General features: G+C 44.4%; 1 protein-coding gene across 1 annotated transcript; it reads right to left on the bottom strand.

The window, feature by feature from the left end:
* Positions 1–2,021: 2,021 nt before the first annotated feature.
* Positions 2,022–12,362, bottom strand: LOC117418254 (E3 ubiquitin-protein ligase TRIM8-like). Its single transcript, XM_034031094.3, has 6 exons — positions 9,527–12,362; positions 7,382–7,477; positions 6,732–6,965; positions 6,206–6,237; positions 5,376–5,491; positions 2,022–5,035 (listed from the first exon to the last, which is right to left on the bottom strand). The coding sequence occupies exons 1-6, from the start codon at positions 10,097–10,099 to the stop codon at positions 4,434–4,436; spliced, it is 1,653 nt and encodes a 550-aa protein (XP_033886985.1). The 5' UTR covers positions 10,100–12,362; the 3' UTR covers positions 2,022–4,433.
* Positions 12,363–15,508: the final 3,146 nt, after the last annotated feature.

Here is a 15,508-nt window from a genome sequence, read left to right as displayed (position 1 = left end):
TTCTTAGCAGATGTCCTTATCCAGGGTGACTTACAGTCGTAAACAAAAATACATTTCAAGAAAAAAAAAAAAAATATATATATATATGAATGAAAATAACATGGCGTGTTTTGGGGCACAGTGGAACAGTGAAACACCACTCTAAAATTCTGCAGTCTCGTTGCTTTCAGGTTCTTAATCACTGGTCTCCTCCAGCACTTTGCAAGCTTTTTCCATTACTGGCACCGGCACCCAGGCTGTCTCTGCAGCAGAAGGGCCGGTGGGGAAAGACTCTCTGCTGTCAGTCAGAGCCCTGGGAAAGCACAGCTCCTCTAGCCAGGTGATGAGTTATTGAAAAGATTCTCTGCTGTCAGTCAGAGCCCTGGGAAAGCACAGCTCCTCTAGCCAGGTGATGAGTTATTGACCGTCTCTAGCAAGGCTGACAAATGTGCGCTTAAGCCTTTGGAGGACAGTGTTATTTCCAGCGCTGGCTTGGCTAAGCCTATTGTAACTCCCTCTTATAAGAGACTTGTATCCTCACATAACCCCAGAGAGAGCCTCCTCCTGGGCCCCATCGATGCTCGTGGTGAAATATTACACTGAACACACTGGGCATGTCTTATCGAATGCAGATATACACAACGATGAATAAGTCAACAGCACTGTCTGCCAGAGACAAACTGGAACCATAAACATGCAAATGCACAATCCGGAGAAACAGGTTTTTTAAACTTAAGAAGGTAGATACTGAAGTGTACAATTCATTGCTTACTTCTAGTGACATTTTGGACGACCCCTAATATCAATATAAACAGTAGAAGTGGAATCATTTCTGCTGCACAGCTTCAGATTACACAGCCTGACGAGGGACACAATATAAAAAACACATGTTCCTCTGGAAGCCATGCAGTTAATATTATATAAGAATGAATGAATGAATGATAAGTATCAACACTCAGAGCATGTACCCTGGTATCCCTGCTATTTACCTCATAGACCTCCTGTGTAATAGGTTTGATAATCCCGCCTCTCTGAGATTCTCAACTCTGAACTCTGAAAAGGGAAGTTTATCTCATATACAAGGTTAGACTGCCAGGCTGTCACAAGGAGACAGGTGGTGCAGTGGGATAGTTCACTAGCATGCACAAAGCCCAGGTGTACTGGGAGGGTGCAGACACACAGAGAGAGCCCGGGTGTACTGGGAGGGTGCAGACACACAGAGAAAGCCCGGGTGTACTGGGAGGGTGCAGACACACACACACACACACACAGAGCCTGGGTGTACTGGGAGGGTGTAGACACACACACACAGAGCCTGGGTGTTCTGGGAGGGTGCAGACACACACACACAGAGCCTGGGTGTACTGGGAGGGTGTAGACACACACACAGAGCCCGGGTGTACTGGGAGGGTGTAGACACACACACACACACAGAGCCTGGGTGTACTGGGAGGGTGTAGACACACACACACACACACACACAGAGCCTGGGTGTACTGGGAGAGTGTAGACACACACACACAGAGCCTGGGTGTTCTTGGAGGGTGCAGACACACACACACACAGAGCCCGGGTGTACTGGGAGGGTGTAGACACACACACACACACAGAGTCCAGGTGTACTGGGAGGGTGTAGACACACACACAGAGCCCGGGTGTACTGGGAGGGTGTAGACACACACACACACAGCCCGGGTGTACTGGGAGGGTGCAGACACACACACACAGAGCCCGGGTGTACTGGGAGGGTGTAGACACACACACAGAGCCCGGGTGTACTGGGAGGGTGTAGACACACACACACACAGCCCGGGTGTACTGGGAGGGTGCAGACACACACACACAGAGCCCGGGTGTACTGGGAGGGTGCAGACACACACACACACACACACACACAGAGTCTGGGTGTACTGGGAGGGTGCAGACACACACACAGTCTCCCAAGGGCTCATGATGTAAAGGTTAGGCAGGCACAATCCTCTCACCCAGCAGACATGCCTCTGGCTGTTTGAAATGGACAACGGCTACCAAATCACTTTGCCTTGCTTTTTAAAACCACATTGTTTATTTTGAATTGTTTTTTTTTTTTCAAAATTACATCCCATCTTTTCACAAATATTTACAAAAAAATTGTATACAAGCCACATTTTCTCCCTCAACCAAACATTTCTCTTCTTTAAATACATGTTCATTGAGCATTTTGATTTATATCAGTCAAGCAGATCAAAAGTCCTTTGATTATTTTATTTTTTAATATAAAAATGTATGAAAAATGTCTACCTTTTTAAGCCACCCATCCCAACACACACACACTCTCTCTCTTTCTGAACCGTTCACACTCGGAGTGCTTCCACCTGCAAACACATAGTCACAGCAGCGGAGTGCTTGGTGCAGCAAGTAAGTGACAATGACCTGCAGGAAGTACTAAAAACAGCATCAAGCACAGACCCTGAACCAATCTTCCTGGCCATGCGGTCTGCAAGTCTCCTGCTTTCAACATTCCCGGCGGCACTGCTTTCGCAGTCCTCATGACTTGCCTGTTCACTCCAAAAGCACATCATTCCAACTGAGGTTTGCATTTCCATGTGAGCTCACCTTACGAAAAAATAAAAGCATGAAACGGGAAAGAGTTCATGAAGTTAACAGTTGAAGAGTCCTTTTCACAATCAAACCAAAAACCACATGGATTCAGAATGCAATCCTGTTGAAGGGGAGTTTTCAGCCCTTCTCTATGGGTCGCTGCAGTGAACAGATTTGGGATTAATCCTTGTCTTTATCTGGATGTAATCTAAATTTAAAGTATGTGTTGCAAGTACAGCATTAAGAAACCAGTATCTGAACATTGATTCTGCCCAACATGTCCAACGTATGAAGTTGAATCTAATTAATGACTGATGAATAAGTCAAGTTATTTCACAGTATGCATGAGCACTTACCAGCAGTATTAAGGTGCAGCACACAAAAGGTTCCTCTCCTGTAATCTTCAAACTCGTGCATGAGGAAGGGGGGAAGGGACAACTTGGACTGCTGCACATTGACACTACTCGTTAGCTATCTGCTTTGATGATCAGTCACAAAACGTACATACATTTAGAATACATTTTCATTACTCAAACATGATTAGATTGGACTTCACTGTATTAGGCCACTGCAAATAACATGAATCTTTTGGGGGGGGTGGGGCTACAGTTAGGGCTCAATTGGAACCAGCCGGGTGACACCATGACTAACTCCCTAACAGGACCCATAACACCATAAATAACTGCAAACACACGTCAACCGGAATGCTGACAGCTGACACGAAAAAATACCCATTAAAAATGATCCAAAACCATGATGACAAAACCTTCCCCTTTCCTGTAGCTCAAAACATACAAAGAAAATCCCTACCGAGAGCAACGGAAACAAGTGGAATTTGATTTGGAAAAGGAGGCACGTGTAAGTCTCATGGATGCACACTATGCTGAAGTGGGATTTGATTTGATTTGATTTGATTTGATTTGATTTGGAAAAGGAGGCACGTGTAAGTCTCATGGATGCACACTATGCTGAAGTGGGATTTGATTTGATTTGATTTGGAAAAGGAGGCACGTGTAAGTCTCATGGATGCACACTATGCTGAAGTGGGATTTGATTTGATTTGATTTGGAAAAGGAGGCACGTGTAAGTCTCATGGATGCACACTATGCTGAAGTGGGATTTGATTTGATTTGATTTGATTTGATTTGATTTGATTTGGAAAAGGAGGCACGTGTAAGTCTCATGGATGCACACTATGCTGAAGTGGGATTTGATTTGATTTGATTTGATTTGGAAAAGGAGGCACGTGTAAGTCTCATGGATGCACACTATGCTGAAGTGGGATTTGATTTGATTTGATTTGATTTGGAAAAGGAGGCACGTGTAAGTCTCATGGATGCACACTATGCTGAAGTGGGATTTGATTTGATTTGATTTGATTTGATTTGATTTGATTTGATTTGGAAAAGGAGGCACGTGTAAGTCTCATGGATGCACACTATGCTGAAGTGGGATTTGATTTGATTTGATTTGGAAAAGGAGGCACGTGTAAGTCTCATGGATGCACACTATGCTGAAGTGGGATTTGATTTGATTTGATTTGGAAAAGGAGGCACGTGTAAGTCTCATGGATGCACACTATGCTGAAGTGGGATTTGATTTGATTTGATTTGATTTGATTTGATTTGATTTGGAAAAGGAGGCACGTGTAAGTCTCATGGATGCACACTATGCTGAAGTGGGATTTGATTTGATTTGATTTGATTTGGAAAAGGAGGCACGTGTAAGTCTCATGGATGCACACTATGCTGAAGTGGGATTTGATTTGATTTGATTTGATTTGGAAAAGGAGGCACGTGTAAGTCTCATGGATGCACACTATGCTGAAGTCATCTTTTACTTCTTTATTTTTTGAATCTATTTTTTATTTATGGTTAACTGGTGACGTAGTGTTTAGTGGAAGATTGGCCGTAGAGCCCGTAGAAGTCGGGGTGCCTGTGTGTCTGCGAGGCGTCGATCCAGTCGCGCACGGACAGCCCGGGGGCGGGCGGGAGGGGGTGCGAGTACTCCTGGGAGCTCACAGTCCAGGGGAAGGAGCTGGACCTCGGGTAGGGTGGGTGGCCGCTGTGGTTTGACACAGAGGGCACTCCGGAGCAGTAGCAGTTGTCCACCGTGCACATCAGTATCTTGCGGCCCGCCCCGTACTGCGAGAGCACTGGCTGCTGGGAGGAGCCCCCGCTGGGGTAGTGCGGGGGGAACACGGAGCTGGAATGCACGGCCTGGGCGCCGCTGCTGCTGAGTCCCACCATGTGTTGCGTGGAGCTGCAAGGCACCATGGCTTGTGTGGACTGGCCCTCCCCCGACGGGGAGCCCTGGCCCAGGTACTGCTTGCCCACCGCCCCCGAAGGAGGCTCCAGGAAGTTGCTGTTTTCCGGGAAGGCTGTGGAGTGCTTGCGTTTCTCCGCTCCAGAGCTGCTCAGGCTGCAAGGGTAGGTGGGAATGCTCTGAAGGAAGTGAGCTGGAGCACTAAAGGGGGCTGAGAGGAAAACAGAAGGGGAAAGCCGTGTCAGAGATTCGCAAAACTTAAAGTGCCCCGAGATTCACCAGATCACTTCTAGTTTTAGCTGCTAGTGAAGAAACAAAGGCGTACTAGATCACGCTGCTCTCTTTCCAGGAATCAAACCGAGCCCTAGACCACACTGTGCTGCACAGCTAGTTCATTCACATTAATGAGTCAATAATGTGCCAGGACCATTCCTGACTTTGACTGGCCCAGAGTTTAGCTAACAGAAAGCACCTGGGGCACACTGTAAGGGGAATGGCTCATCTAAGGGAGTAGATAAACCCCAGAAACAGACTAGTCTTTAACGTTTCACCTTCCAGCATCTTGCGCAGATTCTTCTCTTTTTTAGAGATCTCAGAGAGGAAGAGTTTGGAGTTAAGGTGACCCACTTTGTGAGGAGGCAGTCCACTGCCTGTGCAGGTTTGGGTTCTGCCAGAAAGAGAAAAAACATCAAATGGGTCACTGGTTTGGCTTCTTCAATAAATGTACTGATAGAAGATTTTTTATTTTCTTGCCTACCGCACTCTTCACCACACTGCCCCCTCCTACCTCCAATCCCTCACGTCTCCCTACCCCCCTCTCCGCTCCTCCTCTACTGGCTGACTGGTCATGCCCTCCCTCGACTCTCCATCCTGCCGTGCCCGCTCCTTCTCTTCCCTAGCCCCTCTGTGGTGGAACCAGCTACCGGAGAACTTCAGGACTGCTTTCCGTCGCCTCCTCAAGCCCCACCTGTTTTGATCCTCCCCTCCTGCTCTGCACTGGACTTGCCTGACCTCAGCTCCACGTTACTGGACGCTCAGCTGATGCACTATCCTTGCACTACTATTATTATTATTATTATTATTATTATTATTATTATTTATTTCTTAGCAGACGCCCTTATCCAGGGCGACTTACAATCGTAAGCAAAAACATTTCAAGCGTTACATTATGTCATTGAAGATACAAATGGTCTTAATCTGAAATTGTTACTTCTTATATTATATTGTATTCTAGTAGTATTTGCACTTACTGTAAATTACACTGTACTTAAATATTGATTCTTACACTGTAACCTTGTACTGTAACACCTGTAACTCGCCTTGGATAAAGCCGTCTGCCAAATAAACTAAGAAGAAGAAGAAGAAGAAATATTCAGCTTACCTATCCATTAAGATTTTCACAGACTTTGTGTTCTTAAAAAAAAAAAAGAAATAAGCAAATGTCATATGAACACTAAATGCAATTGTATTTCAGTTGTCATTTCAAAACAGTATTTAATTTTTATAAAGTATGAAAACAGTTTCAAATGAAATCAAGAAAGAAACAGAAGCTGACCGCAGCACTTCTGCATCGAAGGAAATTCAAAAAGAAAAATCCCTGACACTTATGAGGAGAGCAGGATAGCTGCAGCAGTGTTTGCCAAAATAAAACTGCATGCAAAACTTAAACCAAAAAATGTTGCAATATACAGAATGACAAGGCTCTTGAAATGGATGGAAGTCCCCTTATTCTAAATACTCAAAACAAAACAGAGAAATAAACACTTCAATACTAAAGGGGGGCGTGGGTACAAAAAACAAAACAGTATCGAAACATTGTGTTTGCATCACGAATTCTGAAATGAACGTGTGCAATGCAAGATCCTCATGCAGGACTACTGTCTTCAGTAAAGGGTTTGTTTGCACACCTTCATGAAGTTGATGTCCTCAGTCTTGTCCAATACCACCTGCACAGAGCTCAGCAGTTTCTTGGCCTCCTGGCGCCGCTCGTTCAGCTGCAGGGCCTGAGAGGAGTTCTCCTCGCAGAATTTGGAGCGCGCCTTGTCCAGGATCTCCAGGGTCTTCCCCAGGTCCTCCTCCAGGAGCTGCTGCATCTTCTGGTACTGCAGCCGCACCTCCTCCTTCAGCTGCTGCACCTTGTCCTGCAGGAGAGCAGGAGAGTTGGAGAGAGAGCGAGAGCACAGGCACCCCACAGGGACTGCCTTCCCTGCCAAACCTGCACACAGTATGAAGAGGCACGACTCTTCTATATCATATACAGCATATACTGTGCTCTCCTTGAACCCTCAACCACAACCCTGACCCTACAGCCTTGACCCTGACCCCAAAACCAATATAAATAAATAACAGCCAGATGGAATGTGTCACAACAGAAGCTTGTCTGCTTGCTTCTCTCTCGCAAGCCAAATGAGAAAAGGAAATCTTCTTTTAAAAAGAACCAACAGGGAATCATGCAAGCCCTACCTCCACGAGCCTCTAAAAGAACCAACAGGGATGCATGCAAGCCCTACCTCCACGAGCCTCTAAAAGAACCAACAGGGAAGCATGTGAGCCCTACCTCCACGAGCCTCTTATCAGACTCCAGCTTGTAGATCTGGTCTTCGATGTCCTGCTCCCTCTCCTCTACGCGGTCCTGCTGTTTCATTAACATTTGCTGTAAATGAGAAAAATAACACGCATCAAATCAATCAATCAACACAGTTCGAGCGTGGTTCAGCCCTGCATCTCAAAGTATGAGAAACTGCCCAAACAGAGCGTAGGCAATGGCAAACTATGTTTATTAATAAGCCAAATGCATTTTTATCTTCTCCATGTATGTTAAAAAAATAATAATAATAATAATAAAACATTTTTTAGTTAAAATTAGGGATGACATTCTACACGATAATGCCTGAAAAAATATTATTCAATACACTTTGTATTTATTTATTTTTGTTTGGTCTTTGCTCGTAATTCGTAGAACACCTCAGGATTTTTCCAGCAGTCAGCAGTGGAATCCAGATCCCAAACTACTTCAGCATCCTCCTGGAGTTTAGAATTGACACAGGACAGTCACAGGACACTCATCTGTGGGACATGCAGACAGTCACCATCCCCAACCACTAATGAGCTCGCTAGGAAGGGTGCTCCAGAGGAATGGGGCGCATTACTGGCATGATCACATGCGCCAGAAATGAAAAAGAGATTCCCAGGACGTTGTCAAATAATCGATATTGCATCATCACCTTGCATTTCCAGTAATTACTCTGACTTCTGGAAACTAGATTAGGCTTCAAATTAGGCTAAAGTGGTCAATCTAAGTGAAATGACTTTGGTATTCTCGGCTTAGCCGAGATCACAAAGCCACCGCATAATTCATCATAAATGTGAGTGTGCAACAGGCAGGTGGGTTTGCAGAGCTCGTAGGAGCACCATTACTGACAGCCAGTGCATTCCTCATGGTCCGGGGCCTCCACTGCCACCAGTGTATGGATCAGCACAGGCTAAACAGCTACACTGAAGCCCAGCTGCACTGATTATTCGACTGGACCAGCCCACAGGAACAAGGGATTGATAAACTAGGGTACATTCTGACCGGGCATAATGCTGTGTGTCTGGAACATCATAATTCACACCAAGAAATGAATCAGATTCCTTATCCTAGTGGAAGCAGAGTTCCCAAAGGTCTGCTTCATACACATGCAGTCAGGATATATAATACAGGCACCTGAGTGAGAGCAAGACAAGCTACCTGAATCCTGTCCTAACAGATCATCTCCGTACCAGAGCTGTCTCCCACAGAATCAGGTAACTGATCATTATCTCATTTCTGTTTATAACTAGGTGCCACATTGTTTGTGTCCAGCGATAAATGTTTATGCTATAGGATGTGTAACTTATGAATACTGTGGAGTCAATAAATGGAAACTTACTAACACAGCATGCACTAAAATGAATCACACCACACACAGTTCTAAAATCTTCACTCCCTAAAGGATTACATGACACTGATTCACCCCATCCGGCCCTTGCCATCATGGAACACTGGTGACTTCACCCAAATATCCCTATCTAGCGAGTGGGTTAAACTAAATTCTAGGGGGGTTGAACACTAACAGAAGCATGCTTCAGTCACAGGGCAGCTCTCAGGCTGAGTCATGCAATCTGCTACTGCAAACAAGCAGGAGGCATTCAGCAGCTGCTCTGGGTAACAGCGCTGTTCCCCTGCCTGGCTCTGTCTGGAGGTGTGACACATTGGAAATCCGAAACGCATTCCTCTGAAGGAAATTCACACCATTTACTAAGCAAACCTGACAACTCCTTTTTAAACATTGTCCCCAAGGAAAGCCCCTAGAAAATCTACAGAAGGAATTCAGGAACACAGATTAACCCCTTAAGGTACACAAGAAACTGAGTGGTTGTTTAAAACGGTTCCTTCTTACAAATACTAATATAGCGACTCAAGTATCACAAGGAAACTGACAATTTGTCATTTGTCACATACCCTTCTCTAGATGACGCACCTGTACGGTCAAGGCCACTCCACTCCAGGTTTGACAGGAAACATGATGTATCATTAACACTTCAGGGTCCGGGTGGAGGTTTCATTGGTTCACTTAAACAATTTACAACAGGGTTTGGAACAAAGACCAGGACTGGTATAGACCAGGACTATACCCAGTTCATATGAAAGAGGAAGGTTCGTCCATGACATATAACTTACCCGAATATCGTTCCGGCGAACCTCCACGTCGCAAACGGAGTGGCCGTGGTTCGCCCCACACCGAGAGAAGCAGCAGTACTGGCAAACAGCCACCTGCTCGGCTTCGCAATGGTACAGCCTGTAGGCGTCGTGCTGCGGGCAGCTCCAGGCCCGCACATCCTCGGCCTCCACTAACAAGTGCCCTGGGTTGGAAGAAGGCTGCTGTAGGTGCGTCTGAACGTGAGACTGGCAACACGGAGCGTTACAGCGGAGGCAAACTTTCTGGGCCGGCAGAGGCGGCCCTCGCCTACAGAAGATGCAATGTAAAACCGTTGGGGTTTTCTCCTCGTTCAAGGCGTTGAATTTTTCCACAATGTTTGTCAGTTTTAGGTTTTTCTCCAAAGTGGGTTTCTGGTTGTAGGAGTGGTTGCATTCGGGGCAGCGGACCATACCAGTGTCTTTAGACCAGGCCTCGCTGATGCAGCCCCGGCAGAAATTGTGTTTGCAAGGCAGCTGAATCGGTTCCACAAATACGTGCAGGCAGATCGGGCAAATCAGCTCTTCTTCGAAGCAGTTTTTCCAGTTTTCCGCCATTTCAACTTTTTATTCGGGTTTTTGGTTGTCTTTTGCATTAATGATTTACTTTACTCGAGTGGAATAACAAAACAGACAGAATGAAAACAAATCCGCTGTCCCGTTGTAGCTGTGTTTTCACTTCACAGACGTGAGTGAAAAAACTATATATATTATACACATATATAAAAATTATAAAAGAGACCCAACATAGAGGGGTTATAAATAATACATTTCCAAAACTGTACTTTCTCTTTAGGATTAAACACAGGCGGTATGATTACTAAAAACTCCAACCCCACCAACAAAAACAACACACACTACGAATAAAAGTCCCTTATGGTTAAAAACAAATAAAACAAAATTCCATTAAAACCAAGCGAAGAAGGCCGCTTCTGAATACATGGAAATCTCTCCCTCTATATATATATATAATATATACCGGTATATATCCAAAATTATGGATAATAATAAATTAAAAAAAAAGAAAAATATGCTTTAAACTAACAACCGTAAAAGCCTTTCTTGTCAACAATAGTGGTTGTGCTTTTTAGTGTCCCTTCATCAGACATTTAGGGTTCAGTGTCGAAGGAGCAATTATGGGTACCCAAAATCCAAAAGGCTTTCTGTGTTGCAATAGCTAACCTGGAAGATTCTGGATTGAAATCCTAAAAGCTGTGACGGCGCACTGGTATACCGCCGGCTTGTGTACAGATAAATAGATGAATATGAAACGACGGACTTTCGTTTCTTTTTGTTCCTTTATAGACACGGCTCCGGGTAAATAGGAGAAAACTGACCAGTTTTCAAATCCAAGCCCTTAAAAAATAATAATAATCATTAAAAAAAAAACACCTCTTTCCAACTGAACAAGTCGTGTAAATAAAACTGAAATGCGATCTGTAAAAAGTGGAGTATCTTATTTGGAATAACAAACTCAGTCCCCTTTAAAAGAGTAATGCATCTATATATATGTTTGTATTCGACACAAACGAATAGGGAGATCTTAACTATAATTGTTAATGTATGTACTGCCTGGCGTCACACAACTATGTATTTATATTATGACTGATTATTCGTATTGGACAGGCAACCAACACAGTTGCAATTGTGTCTAACAATTCCCAGTATTATCATCGTGATTATACATTACCAGTATTAAATACACATCTGCTTATACACCAGTCGTATTTGTTTAGCTGTGTTTTATTAAGAAATAGGCAATTTTCTTAGGTTAAGTTTGACCACTAAACATTTCAATACTCGCTTAGCACTAATGTTGTCGTATTGTATTTTTAAATTGTGCTTCGAGGTATAAACGTACATTTACAGGCTCGGTTGCCAGCAGCAACGACAGTACAGGGTTTGGTAATAACACATCAAATAAAAACGCAACTAGACACAAGGCCTCTGCCATTTCGCATTATTTTCAACATGTTTGAATACATACATTTCGGTACAAATATAAATAATATATTGATCGGAAGTAGAAGATCATTTATTATATATTTAATTGATATGTTTTTCTCTCCACCCTCTCAGCGCTACAAAGGAATGTCAATCGCGCAGTCAAAAAAAACACACGCTTCGTTCACATATTTACCCCAAATATACATGCACATATATAGAGAGATTTCAAATATTTAAAAACATATACATTATTTACAAATGAAAACGTATCAAATGGGTTTTAACGGTGGGAGGAAATCTATTTTCGACTCAAAACCCGATTTTTTTTTTTTTCAAAAACGCAATCGAATACCCCATCAGTGATTTACCATTTTCGTCTTCCTCTCGTTTCCAAAAATATATATATATATAGATATTTCTATACGTTTCTTCAAAAGCGGCAGTAACCGCATTACCCGTGTTGCGTTGTATTGTTGTAAGCTATATAAAACACAAATATATTGTGATAACCCGTTTTTCTCTTAAAGGGGAATGCTCCGTTCGTCCTTGTTATCGCTTGCCGTCATCAGCCATTTTGTTTTCCTCTTTAAAAGAAAAAAAAGCGACGTTTATGTTTATTTTTTCAACCCCTTAAAAAAAAAACTTTAAAAAAAGCTTCACAAATCCAACAGCGCTTGTAATTCCTTAAAAGCAAAATAGTCCTTTGAATCCACGAAACTCTTATTGATAGAGTCCTGTCTGTACTTGTAAAAATGATTTATGTTCTTTTTTTATATATATATATATATACACATATATATATATATATGTATGTATGTATGTATTTTTTGCTTAAGCAATCCTGCTGTGAGGCGGAATGCAAGCACTGAGGCTGCGGGCTCACTTTAGCTCACATTGACACCCCCTGAGGATCACGTGATCCGTCACAGAATTGATACATTTACACTGGAGGGATGCGGACTCGCCATTTAAAAGGGCAACTCGTAGTGTTTGCTTTTATTTGTGATATAATACACTGTGTCAATCAATTGAATGTGTTGCTTATTAGATCATTGGCAGTATATATATATATATATATATATATATATATATATATATATATATATATATATATATATATGTTTTTAAATATCTCCAGCTATGAAAAAATGAATCTACTGTATTTGGCTGGTGTGCCCAGTATATTTGCAATGTACTGAAAACGTGTATTCTTTCCTTGTCGAGTACAATCTGAATTGTTAGTATACGCGTGTATGTACTGTATGCACTAACCCGCATACACAATGTAACACATTAGCATGTATTGAATGTTCTGTCTGGGGCTCCCTATTCTGCGTGTGAGGTCTTTGTGCCTCTTACAGGATCATAGAAATTCAATCAAAAAGGTCTTCTCTACTGTGGGGGTCCTAATCCTAAACTCGCCCACGTGCCTTTCCACAGTGAGGCGCGTTTGTGTCCTGAAGAAAGCCAAGGCTTGGATTGAAAGGGCTGCAGCAGCCCACTCTTCGTCTTGGAAGTGTTACAATTATTATTGTTATTAATTATTCTTATTGCAATCGCAGTAGTAATAGTAAGAGTGATATGCTTAGTACTGCATGTGTGTTAGTATGCGAACAGAGTACAGGGATAGGAGGCTGTGTGATACTGATAGGAATCTTTTATGTCTGCGATGATAAATGCTACTGTATTGTCTGTTTCAAACTACTTCAAACAGCTGTGAGGGAGGACTCCGATTTAAAAGGGCAACAACAGCTGCGGCCTGGAGTCAGGGAGCAAGCTGTGGAACAAAAATGAATACTACATAGCATGCGTGTAGAGGGGGTGGAATTTCAAAAGACCACCACACCTATACACAATAATACAGATTCATGAAAGAGGGGCTGGGAGATTTAAAAGGGCAATGCCACATACACCACAACTTCCCCTATGGGAAGGGGGGTGATCCACTGATCCACTACACGCAGCACAGTGATATGATAGGGCACTGAGAGCTGTTTCACAGAGTGCGAGTGATTGAGAGCACAGAGCTGCACACTGGGTGTGCCTCCCATAGCACAGCGCTGTGTGCTGTTCCACAGTGATATGATAGGGCACTGAGAGCTGTTTCACAGAGTGCGAGTGATTGAGAGCACAGAGCTGCACACTGGGTGTACCTCCCATAGCACAGCGCTGTGTGCTGTTCCACAGTGATATGATAGGGCACTGAGAGCTGTTTCACAGAGTGCGAGTGATTGAGAGCACAGAGCTGCACACTGGGTGTGCCTCCCATAGCACAGCGCTGTGTGCTGTCCCACAGTGATATGATAGGGCACTGAGAGCTGTTTCACAGTGTGCGAGTGATTGAGAGCACAGAGCTGCACAGTGGATGTGCCTCCCATAGCAAAGCGCTGTGTGCTGTTCCAGGAGCTCTTTATAGTAACCAGTCAGCTAAGAGAGCTAATTACACTGTGCAACTACAGCTCTTTATTTATGGGATTCTTTTGCACAGAAATGTGTGCCAATGGGATCAAACACATGTGCTATCTGGGCCTGCATGGTGTCTGAGACATGCCTTTTTGTTGATGGAATACATTCACTTCAGTGAAACGCAGCCCCTCCTGGTGCTGGAAGCTCGGGGGTAGATAATGCTAACAGTGAAACGCAGCCCCTCCTGGTGCTGGAAGCTCGGGGGTAGATAATGCTAACAGTGAAACGCAGCCCCTCCTGGTGCTGGAAGCTCGGGGGTAGATAATGCTAACAGTGAAACGCAGCCCCTCCTGGTGCTGGAAGCTCGGGGGTAGATAATGCTAACAGTGAAACGCAGCCCCTCCTGGTGCTGGAAGCTCTGGGGTAGATAATGCTAACAGTGAAACGCAGCCCCTCCTGGTGCTGGAAGCTCTGGGGTAGATAATGCTAACAGTGAAACGCAGCCCCTCCTGGTGCTGGAAGCTCTGGGGTAGATAATGCTAACAGTGAAACGCAGCCCCTCCTGGTGCTGGAATCTCTGGGGTAGATAATGCTAACAGTGAAATGCAGCCCTTCCTGGTGCTGGAATCTCTGGGGTAGATAATGCTAACAGTGAAACGCAGCCCCTCCTGGTGCTGGAATCTCTGGGGTAGATAATGCTAACAGTCTGGGAGGGAAAATGCAGCAAAACAACGTATTCCTGTAGATTAGCCTGAAGTTTCCCAGCATGGCTTTACACAGCCAGATCCAGTGTTGCACTGCCCTCTCCTCTCTCAGATTAGCCTGCCTTGTTATAGATTCTGTCAGGAGCATGGCTTTACACATCCAGGTCCAGTGTGGTACAGCCCCCTCCTCTCTCAGATTAGCCTGCCTTGTTATAGATTCTGTCAGGAGCATGGCTTTACACATCCAGGTCCAGTGTGGCACTGCCCCCTCCTCTCTCAGATTAGCCTGCCTTGTTATAGATTCTGTCAGGAGCATGGCTTTACACATCCAGGTCCAGTGTGGCACTGCCCCCTCCTCTCTCAGATTAGCCTGCTTTGTTATAGATTCTGTCAGGAGCATGGCTTTACACATCCAGATCCAGTGTGGTACAGCCCCCTCTCACCCGCCCTCTCCTCTCTTCCTCACACACAATTCCCTTTCACTTTTCCCTGTCATGTTCTGAATGAGCTCTGGGCTGTTGGAGAACTGTCATTAAGCTCACAGCATGGCAAGACTTCCCAGGCTCCTGACTGGAAGGAGCAAAGACAGGGAGGGGGTGGTGTGGTTAATACACAAACCTTCACCCCAGGAGGCCTGGAGTTTAATCCAGTTTAGGCCACAAGTGACATGATTCAAACTAGTCCCCGGTGGACAAATCACAAAGGCATCATGCAATTCACTGGGATTTACAAGAGTAATGACAGTGTGTGTAATGTGACAGGCCCAGGACCGAATAGCAGGGTCAGGTTTGAGGCACCAGCAGAACTCTATGAGCAAGCTTGCATAGTGTCCACATGTGTCCCCCTGGAGCCAGTGGTGATCCTCAATATATATTGCACCACATATTTCACCTGGTGCTTGACTGGAGAG

Source organism: Acipenser ruthenus, chromosome 13, assembly GCF_902713425.1.
Source record: "Acipenser ruthenus chromosome 13, fAciRut3.2 maternal haplotype, whole genome shotgun sequence".
Taxonomy (NCBI): domain Eukaryota; kingdom Metazoa; phylum Chordata; class Actinopteri; order Acipenseriformes; family Acipenseridae; genus Acipenser; species Acipenser ruthenus.
Note: the sequence above shows the minus strand (reverse complement) of the source record. Positions and strands in the feature narration are given on the sequence as shown.